Source organism: Catharus ustulatus, chromosome 12 (genome assembly GCF_009819885.2).
Source record: "Catharus ustulatus isolate bCatUst1 chromosome 12, bCatUst1.pri.v2, whole genome shotgun sequence".
NCBI lineage: Eukaryota > Metazoa > Chordata > Aves > Passeriformes > Turdidae > Catharus > Catharus ustulatus.
In genome coordinates this window covers 7,045,287-7,061,277 of record NC_046232.1, presented here as the reverse complement: position 1 = coordinate 7,061,277, position 15,991 = coordinate 7,045,287, and the positions used below count along the sequence as shown (strand labels likewise).

The window sequence follows — 15,991 nt, the reverse complement described above, 5'->3', positions numbered from 1 at the left end:
GATGACAGAGGTGTCCATTGCCACCAATGAGGGGATGGGGTTACATTTCTGGCCCAGGTTCCCACCTGGGGCTTGTAGCTGCTGGATTTTGTAGCCGGTGCTCTGGGTGCCGCCCGGCTCCCCTGCGCTGTGGCTGAGTCACCAACACTTGCTTGGCCTCCTGCCCGGGACCTTCAAGGCCACCAGGGGAAGGGAGTGATCCTCCTGCCACCCAGGAATCTTGAGACATCTAGGGAGGGAAAGGACAAAAGTGTTTGGTCTGTCTCTGTGTTCACAGGACCTTCAGAGCCTGAGAATGAGAGCAAAGCCACACAATACGTGACCAGCTCAGAGACAGAGGATGGCTCCTCACACACTGGTGTTATGCTAACAGGGTTAGCAGGGTCAGAGCACAGCTACAGCCATACCTAGTTCAAGACATTTGAGATGGAAAGGAGACAGCACTCATTAATACTATCAGGATATAATTTTATTCATTTCAAGCTGAATTACTATCCAAATCGTTATCTTTAATTAATGAGCATCAGTGGCTGTAGAGGCACATAGTCCCATGTTCACAAAGGGATTCAGCACACTTATTGACAGCTGTCCATGACCAATGACTGGACAAGAAAGTGTGCTCTGATGCCTGTGACATTGTTGTGGATGCTGGGTGGTGTGAGAGCTTTTAGTTAAAATTTTGTAGCCTGAATTTTCTGCTTTGACTGTGTATTTTTGTGTGCTGCAGCTGGCAGAGAGAACATGTGCCTGAGTGGGCTCTTGGTCTGATCCAGTGAAAGCTTAGGACTCAAAATAAGTCATCTCTTTCGCTGGAACTTGGCTACTGGTTTTAAATCTCTTCTGGTTTCACTTAAGACTTGATCAGACTGTCTCATTTGAAACTGTGTATTGTAAAATGCTTTTATTATCTTACATGTAATATTCAGACTGGTTAAACTCCATGTTAATATTGCAAAACAGCTGTGAAAATACCCTCTGAGAACAGTCAGCCAAACCTAAATTTGGGTGTTACACCAGTGTTGTTTATGCCCTTGGTGGGGTACTTGGGATGATTATTGATTAATCTTGGAGTTATGCCATGATCTTTTAAAGTTAAATACTGGTATAATTATATGTATTATACGTGTTATACTGTGCAAAGCTTAGTCTCTTGCTTTCAACTTCTGGATTATTAAAGTATTTGATTCTAAAGGTTACTTCCCAACAAGTTGATCTATCAGTGGCACCCAGCAATTTCTGTTGTGAAGTAATCTTACAACTTTCTAGGGAAAAATGTCATTTACTGATCTAAGAATTGGACTTCAGAGTCCAATATTATCTTTATTTTATTGTAAGAGTTATAGTCTGCTTAATAAAGCACTTTATTATGACAGATTTACTGTCTTTGTGAGGTAGGGCCTGGACGAGAGTGTTTTTATTTTTAAGGGAGGATTATAATTTTACACATGTTCAGATTTGTATTCAAGCATGAGCAGTTTATCCCTTCCCCTAGGCCAGCTGAGCACTAGGCTTCCATCATAAAAAAGGCTTTTAAAATAGGGGAAAAAACTTGTGAAGAAATTGTTGATTGTTTCTGATTATTAGTCACATATAAAACTTAATTACTAATGGCTATTGAAAGGTCTGAATGGTAAACACAAAACGGAATTTGGTGTCTTGCATGCACTGTGAAATACTGTTTGGGGATGTGAGAAGGGAAAAACCACCCCAAATTTGGTGGAAACAATTAAAAGCCTTGCTGTGATTTTCAAGAGAAGTTTTGGTTTTAAGTAGCTCGCTTGAAATGCAGACTGAGTGTTTCAGTGGTGGCCCAAAGGTTAATTTACTCACAAATAACCAGAGTATAATTTGCTTGCTGTATTCTGTGAGTCACAAGATGACAGAGAAGTAATATGTGCCTGCAGGAGGATGATTTTCTGTTTGTTTTGTAGCCATAGGTATTATTCTGGAAGTAGTATAAAATACATCACTTACATCTGCATAACTGTTTTTCTGTCAACAGTCCAGTGACTCTTCTCTTTGAAGCGAGATAACCCTCAAGAGCTGCAGGAATAGTATAGTAAACTCTGTAATTATCCAGGTTTAGCTGGCTTCTTACAGCTTCAGTCATTCAGGTGATGCATTGATGAGTAAGGTATTCATGCTTTCTTTTTTTTCCCTGAAGTTCTTTAAAGACAGAAGATGACTTGCTAGTGACTGGTATGTGCTAAAAGAAAAGAGTGGATTATACCTTATCATGGTGGACTGTATAAAAACAATTCAATATTTACATAGTTTAGAGGAGTTGTTTTTCTGCCTAATTTTGAAGAACATATTGTTTCCTTGTACAGGAAAGTACTTAATGGGATGAGAACTCCATCAGTTTGTGCTCTTGACTTAAGAGGGTGTTTTTAGAGGCAGGAACAGTAGGAAATTGCATATGTCTGAACTATGTCTATGCTGTATCCTACTTGGAGCAGCCTTGACTGTTTTCCTAAAGATTTTCTTTGTTATTTTGGAAATCATAAAACCTGTTCATTCCACACCAGTCCTGCTGTTTTCTGCAGTCTGATTGGTGTAGTTGGTACAATCACCTCTCAGCTAAAGGTGTGCTTAAAAAAAAAAATTGAATAAAATGAGCTTTCCAACATTGAGAAAGGTATCTGAATTGTGTAGATACTCAGTTAAGAATTCCCTTTGGTTTTAATGAGCTAAGCTTGTGTCAGAATTTCAGTAGAGGCGCACACTAGGTGAACTTCAGTACGCATCTACATGGCAGATGATTCAGTCCTCAAGAAGAACTTGTTTGTTTTCTGAAGTAACAAAATCACAGTGAAGCCTATATCTTTCTAATTTTGCACCTGTTACAAATTCCAATAAATACTGAGCCTGAGGATGTGTGGACTCTGAGGAGTGCTCTCAAACTGACTATGTTTCAGAGAAGTGCAGGTTTGGAAGCAGAAGGAAGAGTGTGGGTTTTTCTCAGTGACCTCTCCCCAGCTGCTTGGCCAGGTGGTTTTGTCTGAGATAGTTTTGTGTAAGGAAGCTGTTGCTTGTTTGCCCCTGATAGGCACAATGTTTGCATTCTTCTGAATGTGATGACGGCTTCAGCTGCTGCCTTTCAGTATTTTCAGTTTTGGAATGTTGTTTTGTTTTTTTAGACTTTGCAGTATTTTCAGTTTTCCCCAAAATTTTCCTGCAAGTTCTGGGAATGATTTTGTTCCTCACTACTTCAATTGCTGGAGTTTTGTTAGTACCAGTATTTGGAAGCATCACCCTACATCTTCAGCCAGCAATCTTTCTGGGTTAAGTATGGTCAGAAACAAAGGCCATTGGAGAATAATGCAGTTTGGGGTTTTTTCGAAGCAGAAAAACTGATAAAAATAAAAATGGATTATCTTTTCCGCTGTGCAGTTGGGTAAAGCAGCTGAGAACAGTCAGTCCATACAGGATGGAAGTATTGACTTGAATGAGACCAATTTCTTCAAGCCTTGAAGCAATTTGCAAAAACCAAAATGATAATTTGATTTCTAAGCTACACAGCTCTTTTTTAGGAACTTCTTTTGTGCTCAGTGAGTAGTCTGTAGCTCAGTTTAAGTCCTGTAGATAGTTCAGACTCGTCACTGCCGGTGTTGCAGCTCTAGAGAAGTGTTTCGTGTGTCTGCTTGTTAAGCTGGAGCTGGAACCATTCTTCCTGAAGTGGAAGTTGTTTCCTAAGAAAATGTCTCTTTTGTGGGGTTTTTCTTGTTTTTTATCATTCTTAGTTTAATTTTCGTCTTCCTGTGTCTAGTACAGATTGTGAATGCCACAAAAGTGTAGGTACAAAGGTGTTTATGAACACCTTTAAGGGATTAATTTTGTTATAAACTAGTTGGTGGGTCATCTTTCTTTTATTGTCAGTGTTTAACCTTGAGACTGATACCTATGAAAACATTTTTTTGAAAGGCTGTTATGATAACAAACCACTACTGCTTTGCTAGCTTGGAAGTTTGTTCTGTTTTTATATTAAATGGCTGAATTTTGTTGGAGTTACAGATAATAAAATTCACTGTAATTGCTTTCAGTGCTTGTTATGCAAGCTTGCATACCTACCCCACACTCAATCTTCTGTCTCCTTCCATCTCTTTCCTTCAGTGTTTGCAGCAGAATTGCTCCCGCTGATAATTAGGTCATGTATTTGACAGTTGCACCTAAGGTTTTGACATACACCATGGAATTCTCTGCCTACATATATTTTAAATCTATGAAAAACAGTCTCTTATAATGACAGTTGCTGAATGAAGTATAGATGAAGTGTAGAAACTTTCTTTTTTTCCCTTCTCAGGAAGTATTGATGAAGATGTTGTTGTGATTGAAGCATCCTCCACTCCCCAAGTCACTGCTAACGAAGAAATAAATGTTACCTCAACAGACAGTGAAGTGGAGATTGTCACAGTTGGTGAAAACTACAGGTGAGATTTGCATCTCTTTGCATTAATAAAGTTTTGCTTGTCTCTGGGTTTGTCACAGTGCTTTGTGCTATTAAAAACCCATAAGATAATGTCACTGTAATTCTAACCAGAATGCACAGTATGCATTTTTGATTAAAAAAACCAAACCAAACCCCATCAATAACAAAAATCCCCAATCCTAAACCCCCAAACAAAGTAAGGACAAAAAACCCAAAGCACAGCTTTACCAAAGCTTGAGAATTGAACTAATCTGGAGTTGTTGAGGTGGCTGTATTAGTGTGATTGGTGTGCAGTGTTTGGGGGAAGCAAAGCTGTGCAGTGTCATCCTAGAGAGAATATGTGTAGGCTGAGTTGACTATCTAGAGATTAGCTGAGCATTTCTCAGGAAAACAGCCTTCTATTTTGAAGTTGCTGCTGTATATGCTTTCCTGTCCTTCCAAGAATCTCTGGAAGTTTTGTTCCATGTTTTCAGATTTTATAGAATCTGTTAAAGTAGAGTTCCTTGAAGAAAACTTCAAACCTATCTAAAGCCAGAGGCTTTTAAAAAAGAAACAGCTTTGTATATTCCTGACATCAATAAGATGTGTTTTCTGTAATAGCCTTAAGATGTGAAAAAATTAGTTCTTTCTTCCCTCACCTTCTGCACTGCTACAGCCGAAACAGCAGTAGCTCCATGGTGATTTGTGCAATGGGTTTTGTTTGTTTTTAGTGAAGTCATTCCCTTTTCTTCACATTTTCCTCTTCTGAATTTCTGAAGTCTGAGTACATTGTTGTTCCAGATTGGAAAGTAAGAGCCACTTGATTTGTGTAAATACTGGAGAGTCAAAGTATTTTGAGACTGAAATGGTAAATACAATACTGTAAAAATATTGTTCCCTTAATTAAAGACTGTATGCTCCAAAGAGGATGCACACTCCAAAGATCATTGTCTTTAGTGTTAGGGTTTGCATGGCTAAACTGAACAGAATGGGTGCTATGTGTTACCATACAGAGATAGATCCATCCCTTTCCTTAGGTATAGTTACAGGCTTAGGATCTCCTCTCCTCAAGCTCCACTGCATTTTAGTTTCAGTTTCACAAAAAGTTGTGTTCTCTGAAGAGAAGGAACAACATAATATTAGAGGGAAAGGTCCAGAGATTTTGCATAGTCAGGACACTTTGGAAATTTGAAGTATAAAAATTATCCTCTGAAAGAGCTCTGTCACAAGTTAACATGCAAATGTACTTAATATTTACAAATTTTATTTTCATAGTTCTGTCGTTATTCATAGACCTGCTGTTTGAGACTGCATAGGAGTGTTACAAGATTTGGGGACTCTTCAATTACTGTTTGCAAAGCTAAAACAACTTCAGCTCTAATTGCTGCCTGGCCATGGTTGTAGGGTTTCACAGTGAATTTTTTTCAAAAATAGTTGCAGGTGCATGGGATGTAGTTTAAAGACCTTTGAACTCTGTGCTGTTACATTCTCTGGTAAAGGCTGCAGTAGTGTTTGTGAGTGTGTTTGGTGGAAGTGGAGTCACAGGGTATCTCAATGTAACAAAAAGCTTTTCTAATAATAAAAAAATTCCACGTAGCTCCTCAAACAGAAGAAATCAATGATGGCAAAATGTAGGCAAATAACTGAGATATTCCCCTTGGCTAAGGTCTCATTCTGCGCTTGGCCACTCGAGGTCCCACTGGGGCCAGAACTCCGGTTCCCACGCTGCGCGGGCTCCGGAGCAGCGATCCCGCAGCAGGATCTCCACCGTCATCCAGCCCCTGAGGCAGAACGCGGCCGAAGTTGTGGACCTCACAGTGGATGAAGATGGTAAGTGGCATTGTCAGAGAAGTCTCTTCAGGAGCAGCATGAGCAGTGTAAGGATGCTGGAGTTCATTGCATCAGATATAGGGTACCCTTCAGAAAGGGTACCTTCCTGACAGAAAATCTTCTTGTGCCCTTCCTTTCAAAATTTAAAGTTTAGCCATTTTCAATGGGTCTTTGGATCTAAAGTTTTTCTTCCAAAGCTGCCTTGGGTGTGTGTCTGAGGGCTGACTCACCAGGCAGAAATTACAGAACAGGTTGGAACTACTTCTTGAAAAATATGCACTTACTTGAATGTAGCACTATAAAAGGAAAGTCTATCATTGACTATGCTTTGGAATAGTGACTGTTCTTTCAGGCCTTGAAGTAAAAATAACTTCTAAAAAAAGAAAAAAGCCCAACCCTAAACTAGTAAAGTGTGTTAGGTTTCTGAAGCTGTAACCTTTCATTGATTCCTAACGTTAAAAGCTGCTGACACTTAATAAGTCTATTCCTACTGAAAATCATAGGAGCAACTTATCAATTATCAAAATATTGGGAGAAGGAAAAACTGAAGCTCATGTATGTTTTTGCACTTTTATATTTGCAGATGGTGGTGGTTTTGGGGACTTCTTGGGTGCATGTTATTTGTAAAGTGAACAGAAGTTTTGTCCTGTTGTGGCTCTGTCCTGAGTGCACTGCAAGCTTAGTATCTTGCTATATCTAATTCTTCAAATTGTCATGGTTGTTAGGATGGGATGGAGAGTCAGAAAGGCTTGAGAATAGTTCTGGTTGGTTAATGGCTTTTAAGGTAGAGGATGAGTTAATGTACAGATTATTTTTTATGGATTTACTGTGAAATATCCCAACAGCTCTATTGTTCAAGGAGTGCAGTGTAGGTTTCTATTGCTTTGATTTACTCTTAGAATTCATATTCTAGAATTTAGTCTTGTATTCAGAAACCAAGTTATTTTTAAAATACACTTCCGTAACATGTGTGTTAAAGACTAGCTGCTTTTCCTGCCTTCTAGAGGAAATGCCTAAGATGAATCTTCCAGGATTTAAGGAATACTATTTTTGGGTTTAGGCATGAAATTTCATACATGAATTAGTGTTAAATGATCAGACTTCTGAATTAACACTGTAGAAGGCAGCTGTGCAGTTTATCCCAACTTTACCTTTTTCATCAAAGGTACTGGTCTTAAAACTTTGCTGGCTGCTTCCCTGAGCATGAGGATCCTTTTCTTCCTGGGTTCATGTCTGGGCAGTGTGTCAAGAAATTCAGTTTATTTTAGCTAGTAGCTCATGATGGACCAAACCCCTTGTTTTTCACTGGTTTGGACAGGGGAGAATCAGAAGTGTCTGTAAGGCTGGTGGTGAAAGTCTCAGGCTGATGTGGAACCTGAGCCTGGGGGAACTCAGGGTGGCCACTGTCTGAGCTCTGTCTGATCACTTCTCATTGTAGGCTATACCTGTACTATAAAGTTACTCTTGTTTTCTGAATTAAAACATTAATGCATTTCACTCAAAATATTGTCCTTAAAATAAATTAATATATTGGAAGACCACATTGAAAATAAGAGGAATTGAAATGTAGATGTCAGGTAATGTTTTTTTAATGTGATGAGTTGGAAGACTTGCAAGAGAAGCTACATTTATTCCTTTACTCGCTGAGTTGCTGATACTCCTACAAGATACAGAGAGCAGTCTTGAAAACTACTCATATTTTATTTTGAGACTTTGTGTAAAGGAAGTATTTGAAGTTTTTTGATGCTTTTCCCCCCCTAATACCCATGCAGGCATTTTTGTTAAAAAAGCCTGAGCTGTTTCTGACAATCTTCCTTTTATAGTATCTTTTGTTCTTAGTCATGTCATTGCCTTTCGTTACTTAAGAGGAATCTCAGACTTACAGTAAAGTCTTTTTCAAAACTAATTTCTAATTATGCCACCAAGTATAGTTTTAAATTTTAACTTGTTTACAATTATCTAGTAAAGGAGAACATTCGTCACGTATTTTGGATTTTCAGGATATGTTGCTCACTGTTAGCTTTGCAATATGTAATATGAACAGGTATGTACCTTTTATGAGAAGTCTCAAATATTGATTATCTGCATTTAGAATGTGTTGAGACTAGAAATCAAGCTTGTGTTGCTAAAGCCTTTAGTACTATGCATCTGGAATGATCAAAGTTTGTAAAGTAGTGCTGCTAGTGTAGATGTTATGCTGTTCTTGGTGAATGATCTAGAAGTTTTTCTGTTCTTCATAGGCAATAAAAAGTTATAAGAGTAATATTTAATCAGAGTAGCTTGCATGTAGATTCATGGAGGATTTCAGCAAGCATTTTTATCATAAAGTACTGCAATAATTTTATCTCCTTTGTAGTAGAAGTTTTTTATCCAGTAAATAAAACTTAAATATCAGATTTGGTTGAGAATTGATTTTATGTTAATAATTAAAACTTGAGTAGATTAAAAAAAACACAAGAGAATTTTCTTTCCACACACAAACCTGTCAGGTTTTTGTGTTCTGACTTTAAGCTTCTGGCAAGGCCAGAATTGAGAATGTCTTGTAAAATAGTTCAAAAGCAGGAACAACAATAAAAAAGCCTCAGCAGCTTTTAAAGCTTAAAGAACATGAAAGCTTTTTTATTTCACTAGAGCCGACAGTTGTGCCAACCACATCAGCTCGAGTGGAGCCGCAGGTCGTGAGTTCTGCTTCCACTACCAGCTCCAGTACGTCTACCTCAGAGCAGACCTCTGATGCAGCTCCCAACGTCTCCAGCAGCCAGCCCTCTGCAGCACCAGAGACCACTCCCACTCTCCCCAGTAGCAGCACTGCTGGCACTTCAACTGGAGGTACAGAATAAGAGCTTTGAGCTCTTGCATTGTCTCTGAGTACAAAGGAGGTAGAGGAAGTTAATCAGCATTCCCTAAATTAAATGCCGTGTGAACTTGTAGTACTGAACCTAGCAGTAGTAAGCTGAGAGGACAGGAGTCTGGAAAAGACCATTGATTTCTCCATAAAGATAGAGGAAATCTGCTGGAGCCTTCTGCTTGTGCCTGTTGGAATGATTTGGTTATACATAAAGAACCACGTACTTGCTTTTTGAGGAAGTGGAATGTAGTTCACTGGGAATTAAGTCTCTCATTGCAGTGTATTGCAGAGGTGTTATTTCAATCTGTGTTGTAAGGCAATGAAGGATGTATCTGGATTCCTTGAGTATATCTGCTTCTGTGGATAACCCCCTGGGAGCACATTTATACAGACCTGCATAGAGCTGTATATATATATAGGGAGCACTCATGGCATCACTGGAACAAAGCTGCCCTGTCTGCAATTGTAGTGAGGGACAGCTGATCTGAGTGGACCACAGTTGCACAGGAGTTTGAGGTTTCTGCACACTAACTACAGGAACAATTCTTCCTCCTTTCCCTGCTGATCATGTGCCTTGAATTTGTGGAATAAGGCAAGTGTCATTTGTCTTCCAGTGGTTGCCATGAGTACTTCCATCTGAACCATTCAGTTTTGGTTCATTTGGCAGGTATAGCTAAATCTTACTTTTTGTATCTAGTTTGTTTTGTTATAGTCTAGATCTGGTTTTCAATTGGTTAAATATTTAATTGTGAGGTACAGGGTGCTTTATTTCTATGTAAGATACTGCTTTATAGTGATCAGCTTTACTAATTTCTTTCACTTCAATATTGACTTTGTCTTCAAGATGAAATAAGAAGAGCTGCATCTAATTCGACACTGGAAACTGGCCCCCCGGCCATGCCAAGGCTGCCATCGTGCTGCCCCCAGCATTCTCCTTGTGGAGGACCTTCACAGACTCATCATGCCCTGGGGCACCCACATACAAGCTGCTTTCAGCAGCATGGCCACCACTTCCAGCATCACCACCATCACCACCACAACCCCCACCCAGCTGTCCCACTGTCTCCTTCCTTCAGTGACTCCAGCTGCCCTGTGGAAAGGCCTCCTCCCCTGCCTGCCCCGTGTGGAGCCAGCAGCAGTTCTGGCACCAGTTACCACGAGCAGGCATGTTTAATCCTTGTGACTCACCATCACACCTTGTGACTGGGGATTTCAAGTTGTTCCAGACAGGAGGGAATAGGATAAGGATGCTGAATTATAAATTACTCTCTTGCTCTGCATCAGGCATTATAGAAGGGAATTAAAATGGAAAATAGAACTGTAATATATATGAACACAAAACACTGAAATTTTATAGAAAGACGTAATCTTTCAAGTAATCATTGACAGCTGACCTCTTCATGGCTGTAAGATGAGTGACTGCACAGCAAACCAAACATAATTACCTTGAAGTATTCTGCCCATTGTAGCAGTTTTGCAATGCAAATCATTGAGCTGCTTTGAGGGAAGAAAAATATCAAGTTTAATGTTCTGTACATAAAAAGTATAAAAGAGTTGCTCCTCTAAAAGCATTGATTAAGGCTTTGAGTAATTAAATCACAGCTGCAAAACAATACAGTCCTAAGACAAGCAGTGCTGTTCTAAGTTACAGTATGCAGAGCTGTCCATTTTATTGGGTATTTACTGTCCATTGTTGGGGTTTTTGTTGAGGTTTTTAGTTTGGTTGGAGGGTGGTGGGGGATTTTGCGGGGGATTTTGGTTGGTTAGTTTTTACAGAATCTAGTGTAAGGAAGTTAGTCTCACAGTAGATTAATGAATTTAGAAATAAGAAGTGTTGGCCATATATTAAAAGATGTTCTAGCTGTGAAACTTCAAAATTTGGATCCCGGTTGCTTGTGATAGTGGTTTTTTTTTAAATTGAAAACTTTGCTTTCAAAGTCTGAAGAGTGGCTTGAAGAAAGCTGGTTTGTTTGTGCAGCAGGCATTGCCAGTAGACTTGAGCAGCAGCGGTATCAGAAGCCACGGGAGCGGCGCTTTCCACGGAACGTCGGCGTTTGACCCGTGCTGTCCCGGCTCCTCGTCGCGCACGGCGCTCTACGGGCACCAGGCGGGCGCGGGGCCCAGCCAGGCGCTGGCCATGGACGGCTACGGCTCGGGCATGGTGGCACAGCCGCAGCCCCCGCCCCAGGCCTCGCTCTCATCCTGCCGCCACTACATGCATTCTCCTTGTGAGTACTGCTGTGCTGCTGACACTGCCCTGGCAGCAGGAACACCCTGCCTGCTTGCACTCGTCCTAGAGCTGGCCTAGCAAAACACACATTGAGAAATAACTTCAACAGTTAGGGGGTTTGAACAGGACTGAAGTAAAGTTAAAATATTTTCTTACCAGTGACCATAATAACATTGAGATTTGAAAACTGTATTTGCTATGAAAATATTTTTCATCTCTTTTTTACTGGCTTTTTATTTCATTTTCTTGCTTGGTCCCTTTTCCCATCCCCCCAGTGAGATCTGCTTTAGCAGAATAATTTGTTTGATTGTGATTTCTTTTTGAATTTTATTGTTTCTGTAGAATAGTGATCCTGGAAAGAAGGGGATTGAATTCTTTAAAAATTAAACAACAGATGTAAAGTAATACTGGAAGGGAATTCTGTCCTTCTGCTCCTCTGTCATGAGACTCCACCTGGAATAGTGCTTCATGTTTGGGCTCCTCAGCACAAGGAGGACAGACCTGCTGTAGTGAGTCTGTGGAGGACCACGAAGGTGCTCAGAGGGCTGGGCACCTCTGCTCCAAGCACAGGCTAAGAGTTGGAATTGTTCAACCTGGCAAAGAGAAAAGTCTCTTTGGAGACCTTATGACACCTTCCAGTGCCTAAAGGGGCTATAAGAGATGAAGAGGGACCTTTGGCAAGGTGGAATGGCTTTAAACTGGAAGGGAGTCGATTTAGATCAGGTTTAAGGAGGGAATTCCTCCCTGTGAGGGTGGTGAGCTCTGGCACAGCTTACATGGAGAAGCTGTTTACCCCTTCCCTGGAAGTGTTCGGGACCAGGTTGGACATGGCTTGGAGCAGCCTTGTCTAGTTGAAGGTGCCCCTGTCCAAGGCAGGGGTTTGGAGCAAGGTGATCTTTGAATTCCCTTCCAATCCAGACCTTTCTATGTACCTTTTCCAGTTGGTATCACCGATTTTTTTATTTTTTTTTCCCCTTTTTGCCAGTATTGGAAAACAGAATGCTTTTGGCTGTTGAACATGTAGTTTTCTTGTAGGGTATATTGCTAGAGAATCACTTTATTTAAAAGTTGCATAAACACTATTTAAACTGGTGTAGTAATACTGAAACATCTGTGTGAAGATACTTCTTAAAATAAATTTAAGTCAAAACCTGCAATTGACCAAATTAAAAGCACCTGATGTTTTCATTGCAGATGCTTCCTTGACCAGACCTCTTCACCATCAGGCTTCTGCATGTCCTCACTCTCATGGGAATCCTCCTCCACAGCCACAACCTCCACCTCAAGTGGATTACGTTATCCCTCATCCAGTGCATCCCTTTCATCCTTCAATCTCCTCCCATGCATCTTCTCATCCTGTTCCACCTCCACCACCAACTCATCCCTTAGCCAGTGCAGCTGCTCCAATACCACAGCATCTCCCTGCAACACACCAGCCAATATCTCATCACATCCCTGCAACAGCACCTCCAGCACAGAGGCTACATCCTCATGAAGTGATCCAGAGGATGGAGGTCCAGAGGAGAAGAATGATGCAACACCCAACGTATGTGACAAATGTACTCAGAACAGTATCTAAACATATAATTCATTTCCCTCAGGTTTGTAAAATGTTGCATGTGAATCTCAAACTGCTAATTGCATGGTTAGGAACTGTTAGTGTTAAACCATGGTAAGAAGTGTCTTGACAAATTGTCAGAGTCACGCGAGCGTAGGACTGACCCTGCTGTATTACATCTCTCAATAGTGTCTCCAGGTAAGGCATGAAGGGGGCATGGAAGATAAGGGGAGCTTGTTTCTCTTGCCCATTACTCTGGATAATAAGCAGGAATTCCTCTTTAAACTGAGCAGCCTGTAGAGTACGTCACAAACTCTGGTCAAACACCTCTTGACAGCAAATTGCCTTGTTGATGCAGTTAAGATTTTTTTTTTGACCGGTACTTTAAAATGAACAAATTATCATAAGGGGCAGTATGCATTCAGATTAGATACATAAGTATCTTTACTGTGCATTTTGCTTTAGAAGAGGAGACTGAGAATGGGATTAATGTTGAAATGTAAGATGTGCTACTGTTGTTGCTTAACTAGATTGTTGATGCTAGTATCTAAAGATAGCAGGTCAGTAGTAGTTTTGTATTCACAGGGTAGCTGAACTTGTTTTAATTCTGGAGGCCATGTGTGTAAATGCCTAAGAGAATTTCAAGAATGAACTCTCTAGTTGTTGCTCCTAACTTTGTTATGCAAACTTGACTCATAACTAACTTAAAACTTGTTTAGAAGTTAATGCTTAAAGAGAATTCTGCTTTAACTGCAACTTTTGAGGCAGTTTCCGGGTTGAGTATATATCGGCAGTGACTGCCCACAAATGGGACATGACAGAACCCAGTGGCTGTGAGACAGCAAGGTAGCATTTTAGGGGAAAATAATAGGGCCAGCTATCTTACCAGATCTGGGGATTCGGTAGTTTGAGGATTGGAGTTGTGAATATTGGCAATTCTGCAGCTTAATGAATCTGTACAGAAATATGAATATGTATAGGAAATTGTAGGCAAATGTTTATAGTAGGTTCTTCCTTGACAATCTCTCTGAAGTCACCAGTCTCAGACCAGACAGTGCCAGTTTGCTCAGAGATATTTCTCCTCTTATACTTTGGTTTGTAACCATATGGAGTTGTTCTGCCCTTGGTCTTTTTTTTGCCCCTCTAATTCTCATTCAAATTTTGTGCAAAATCAATCTTACAGGCATCTTTACCCAGCCTCCTATAAATCAGATTGTACTCTGACAACCAGAAACTGGTGTGCTGTTACTGAATACAGACTTGAGGCTGCCAGCAGGCTTGCAGTTCCTTCACTTCTGTGTCCTGAAATCTCAAAGTGTTCTTAACGTGTTTCATCCTTCATTTCTACAAATAACCTAAGGAATAATAGTCCAGTTTGTGTCCTTCCTGTCCAACGCTATTGTACCTTTTCAGGATTCGAAGGAGAGAATGGTTAGAGTACTCTTCTCACTGTCATGTATCAAGGAGCAGTGCATCTGTATTATATATGGGCTTTCTGGTTATTTTTTTGTTTAATTACCCACTTGCTAAAACTTGGGATGGACAGCCTAGGAGTTTTACATTTGTACATTATTTTTATCATTTAAAGATGTTTCTTTTAGATTAAGACACAGTTTAGGGAAAATGAGTCTACGTGATGTTCGAGTTTCATGAAACTATGGAAGTTGTCTAGCTATGGTGTTTTGGTTTGGTTTGGTTTTTTTAAATTGTGTTCTTCCAGAGTTTCCCCCATAAACTGAAAGGAGGTGAGACTGCAAGTATGTTCTGCTGATAGGTCTGTTCCCATGTTAGTCTGTACCACTGCAAAAAATGAACAGCTCTCACATAATATATACAAGCTTGACAGATCTCTCTGGAGAACTGTCACTTTACAGTGATTAGAATACTTTGCTGTTAAGTACAGTTTTGCCTCTCTAGACCTAAAATTTTACAAGATGTCTGGTCTTTGTCAGGTAGTTTAAGGTGGTACTGAACTTGGAGAACGTATACGGCTTTTGGCAAAATCCAACTTTTTAGGTTGAAATGCTTTCTGCATTGAAAGCAATGAAAAAAAAAATCCTAATCAATTTATTTCTGTGATAAAGTAAGTAAAGTGGGAAGTGGAAAAGTAGCAGAAATCAATCAGCAGGAGTTAAGGTTGTTTTTTTTTCAAATCCGTAGTTGTTCTATACCAGCTGGCATGCATAAAAACTGTGTGCCCCATTTACCTGAGCTATGATACAAACATGTTTCAAGGAAAATGTCCTCTGATTAGTGTATTAAGTTTTCCCTAATTACTTTTACTGGTATAGTTTTGCTAGAAATAATCTGCAGCAGAGCTGTGAGTGACACTGAATCTGAGCGTGACTGTCACATGGCCCTCTCTTTCCTACCTGCCCTTCAAGGTTAGGATTGAACACTTTCTCAGTGTCTGTAGTCATGTCTGCCAAGTGAAGGGCAGGTCACTGTGGCTGAAGCTGGCTTTGGTTTTGAATATGAAATCTGTGTTAAAATCAGTTTGTAACTTACATCTAAAGTAGAAATTAAAATACTGCATGGTGAGCTGCTTGTTTTAAAGGCACTGTAGTTGCTCGCTCTGTAGCATTTTGGTTATGAGTATTGGTTTCTGCATACTAAAAAGTGTGTGAAATTAATTGTGGCTGTTCTGTGTTGTTTAGACGTGCTCATGAGCGGCCTCCTCCACATCCTCACAGAATGCATCCTAATTATGGTCATGGGCATCACATCCATGTGCCTCAGACTATGTCTTCCCATCCTCGACAAGCTCCAGAGAGATCTGCCTGGTGAGTAATCAGACACTGTTTGAGCTCTGGGGATTCTGGACAAGAGACCATCATGTGCTGATCACAGTACTGATAATGCTGGCATTGGTTTTAAAAGCTGCTGCATGTACCTGTAGTTTAAAGTTTGTAGATGTTGATATGGCTTTGAAATATTGCTTTGAGTACTCAGTATCTGAAATATATTTCTAGTATTTGAGCTCTTATGGTACAGACTAGTATATTCTCTCCCTTCTTTGTTTGAACTTATTATATTGCATCAGGCTCACTTACGAAGTAGTACTTACGTTCCCCAATAGATTTATTATTAAAAAAATACTTCTGGCCATTAGTGAAG

General features: G+C 40.0%; 1 protein-coding gene across 1 annotated transcript in view; it reads left to right on the top strand.

Annotated features, from left to right (window-relative positions):
- Window positions 1-15,991, top strand: part of RNF111 (ring finger protein 111) — a 53,283-nt gene that overhangs the window by 25,420 nt on the left and 11,872 nt on the right. Inside the window, exons 3-9 of the mRNA XM_033070469.2 lie at window positions 4,304-4,430; window positions 6,075-6,238; window positions 8,870-9,067; window positions 9,931-10,250; window positions 11,065-11,314; window positions 12,511-12,862; window positions 15,532-15,657. Coding sequence (XP_032926360.1) covers window positions 4,304-4,430; window positions 6,075-6,238; window positions 8,870-9,067; window positions 9,931-10,250; window positions 11,065-11,314; window positions 12,511-12,862; window positions 15,532-15,657 — 1,537 coding nt within the window. The remainder of the gene's footprint in view (window positions 1-4,303; window positions 4,431-6,074; window positions 6,239-8,869; window positions 9,068-9,930; window positions 10,251-11,064; window positions 11,315-12,510; window positions 12,863-15,531; window positions 15,658-15,991) is intronic.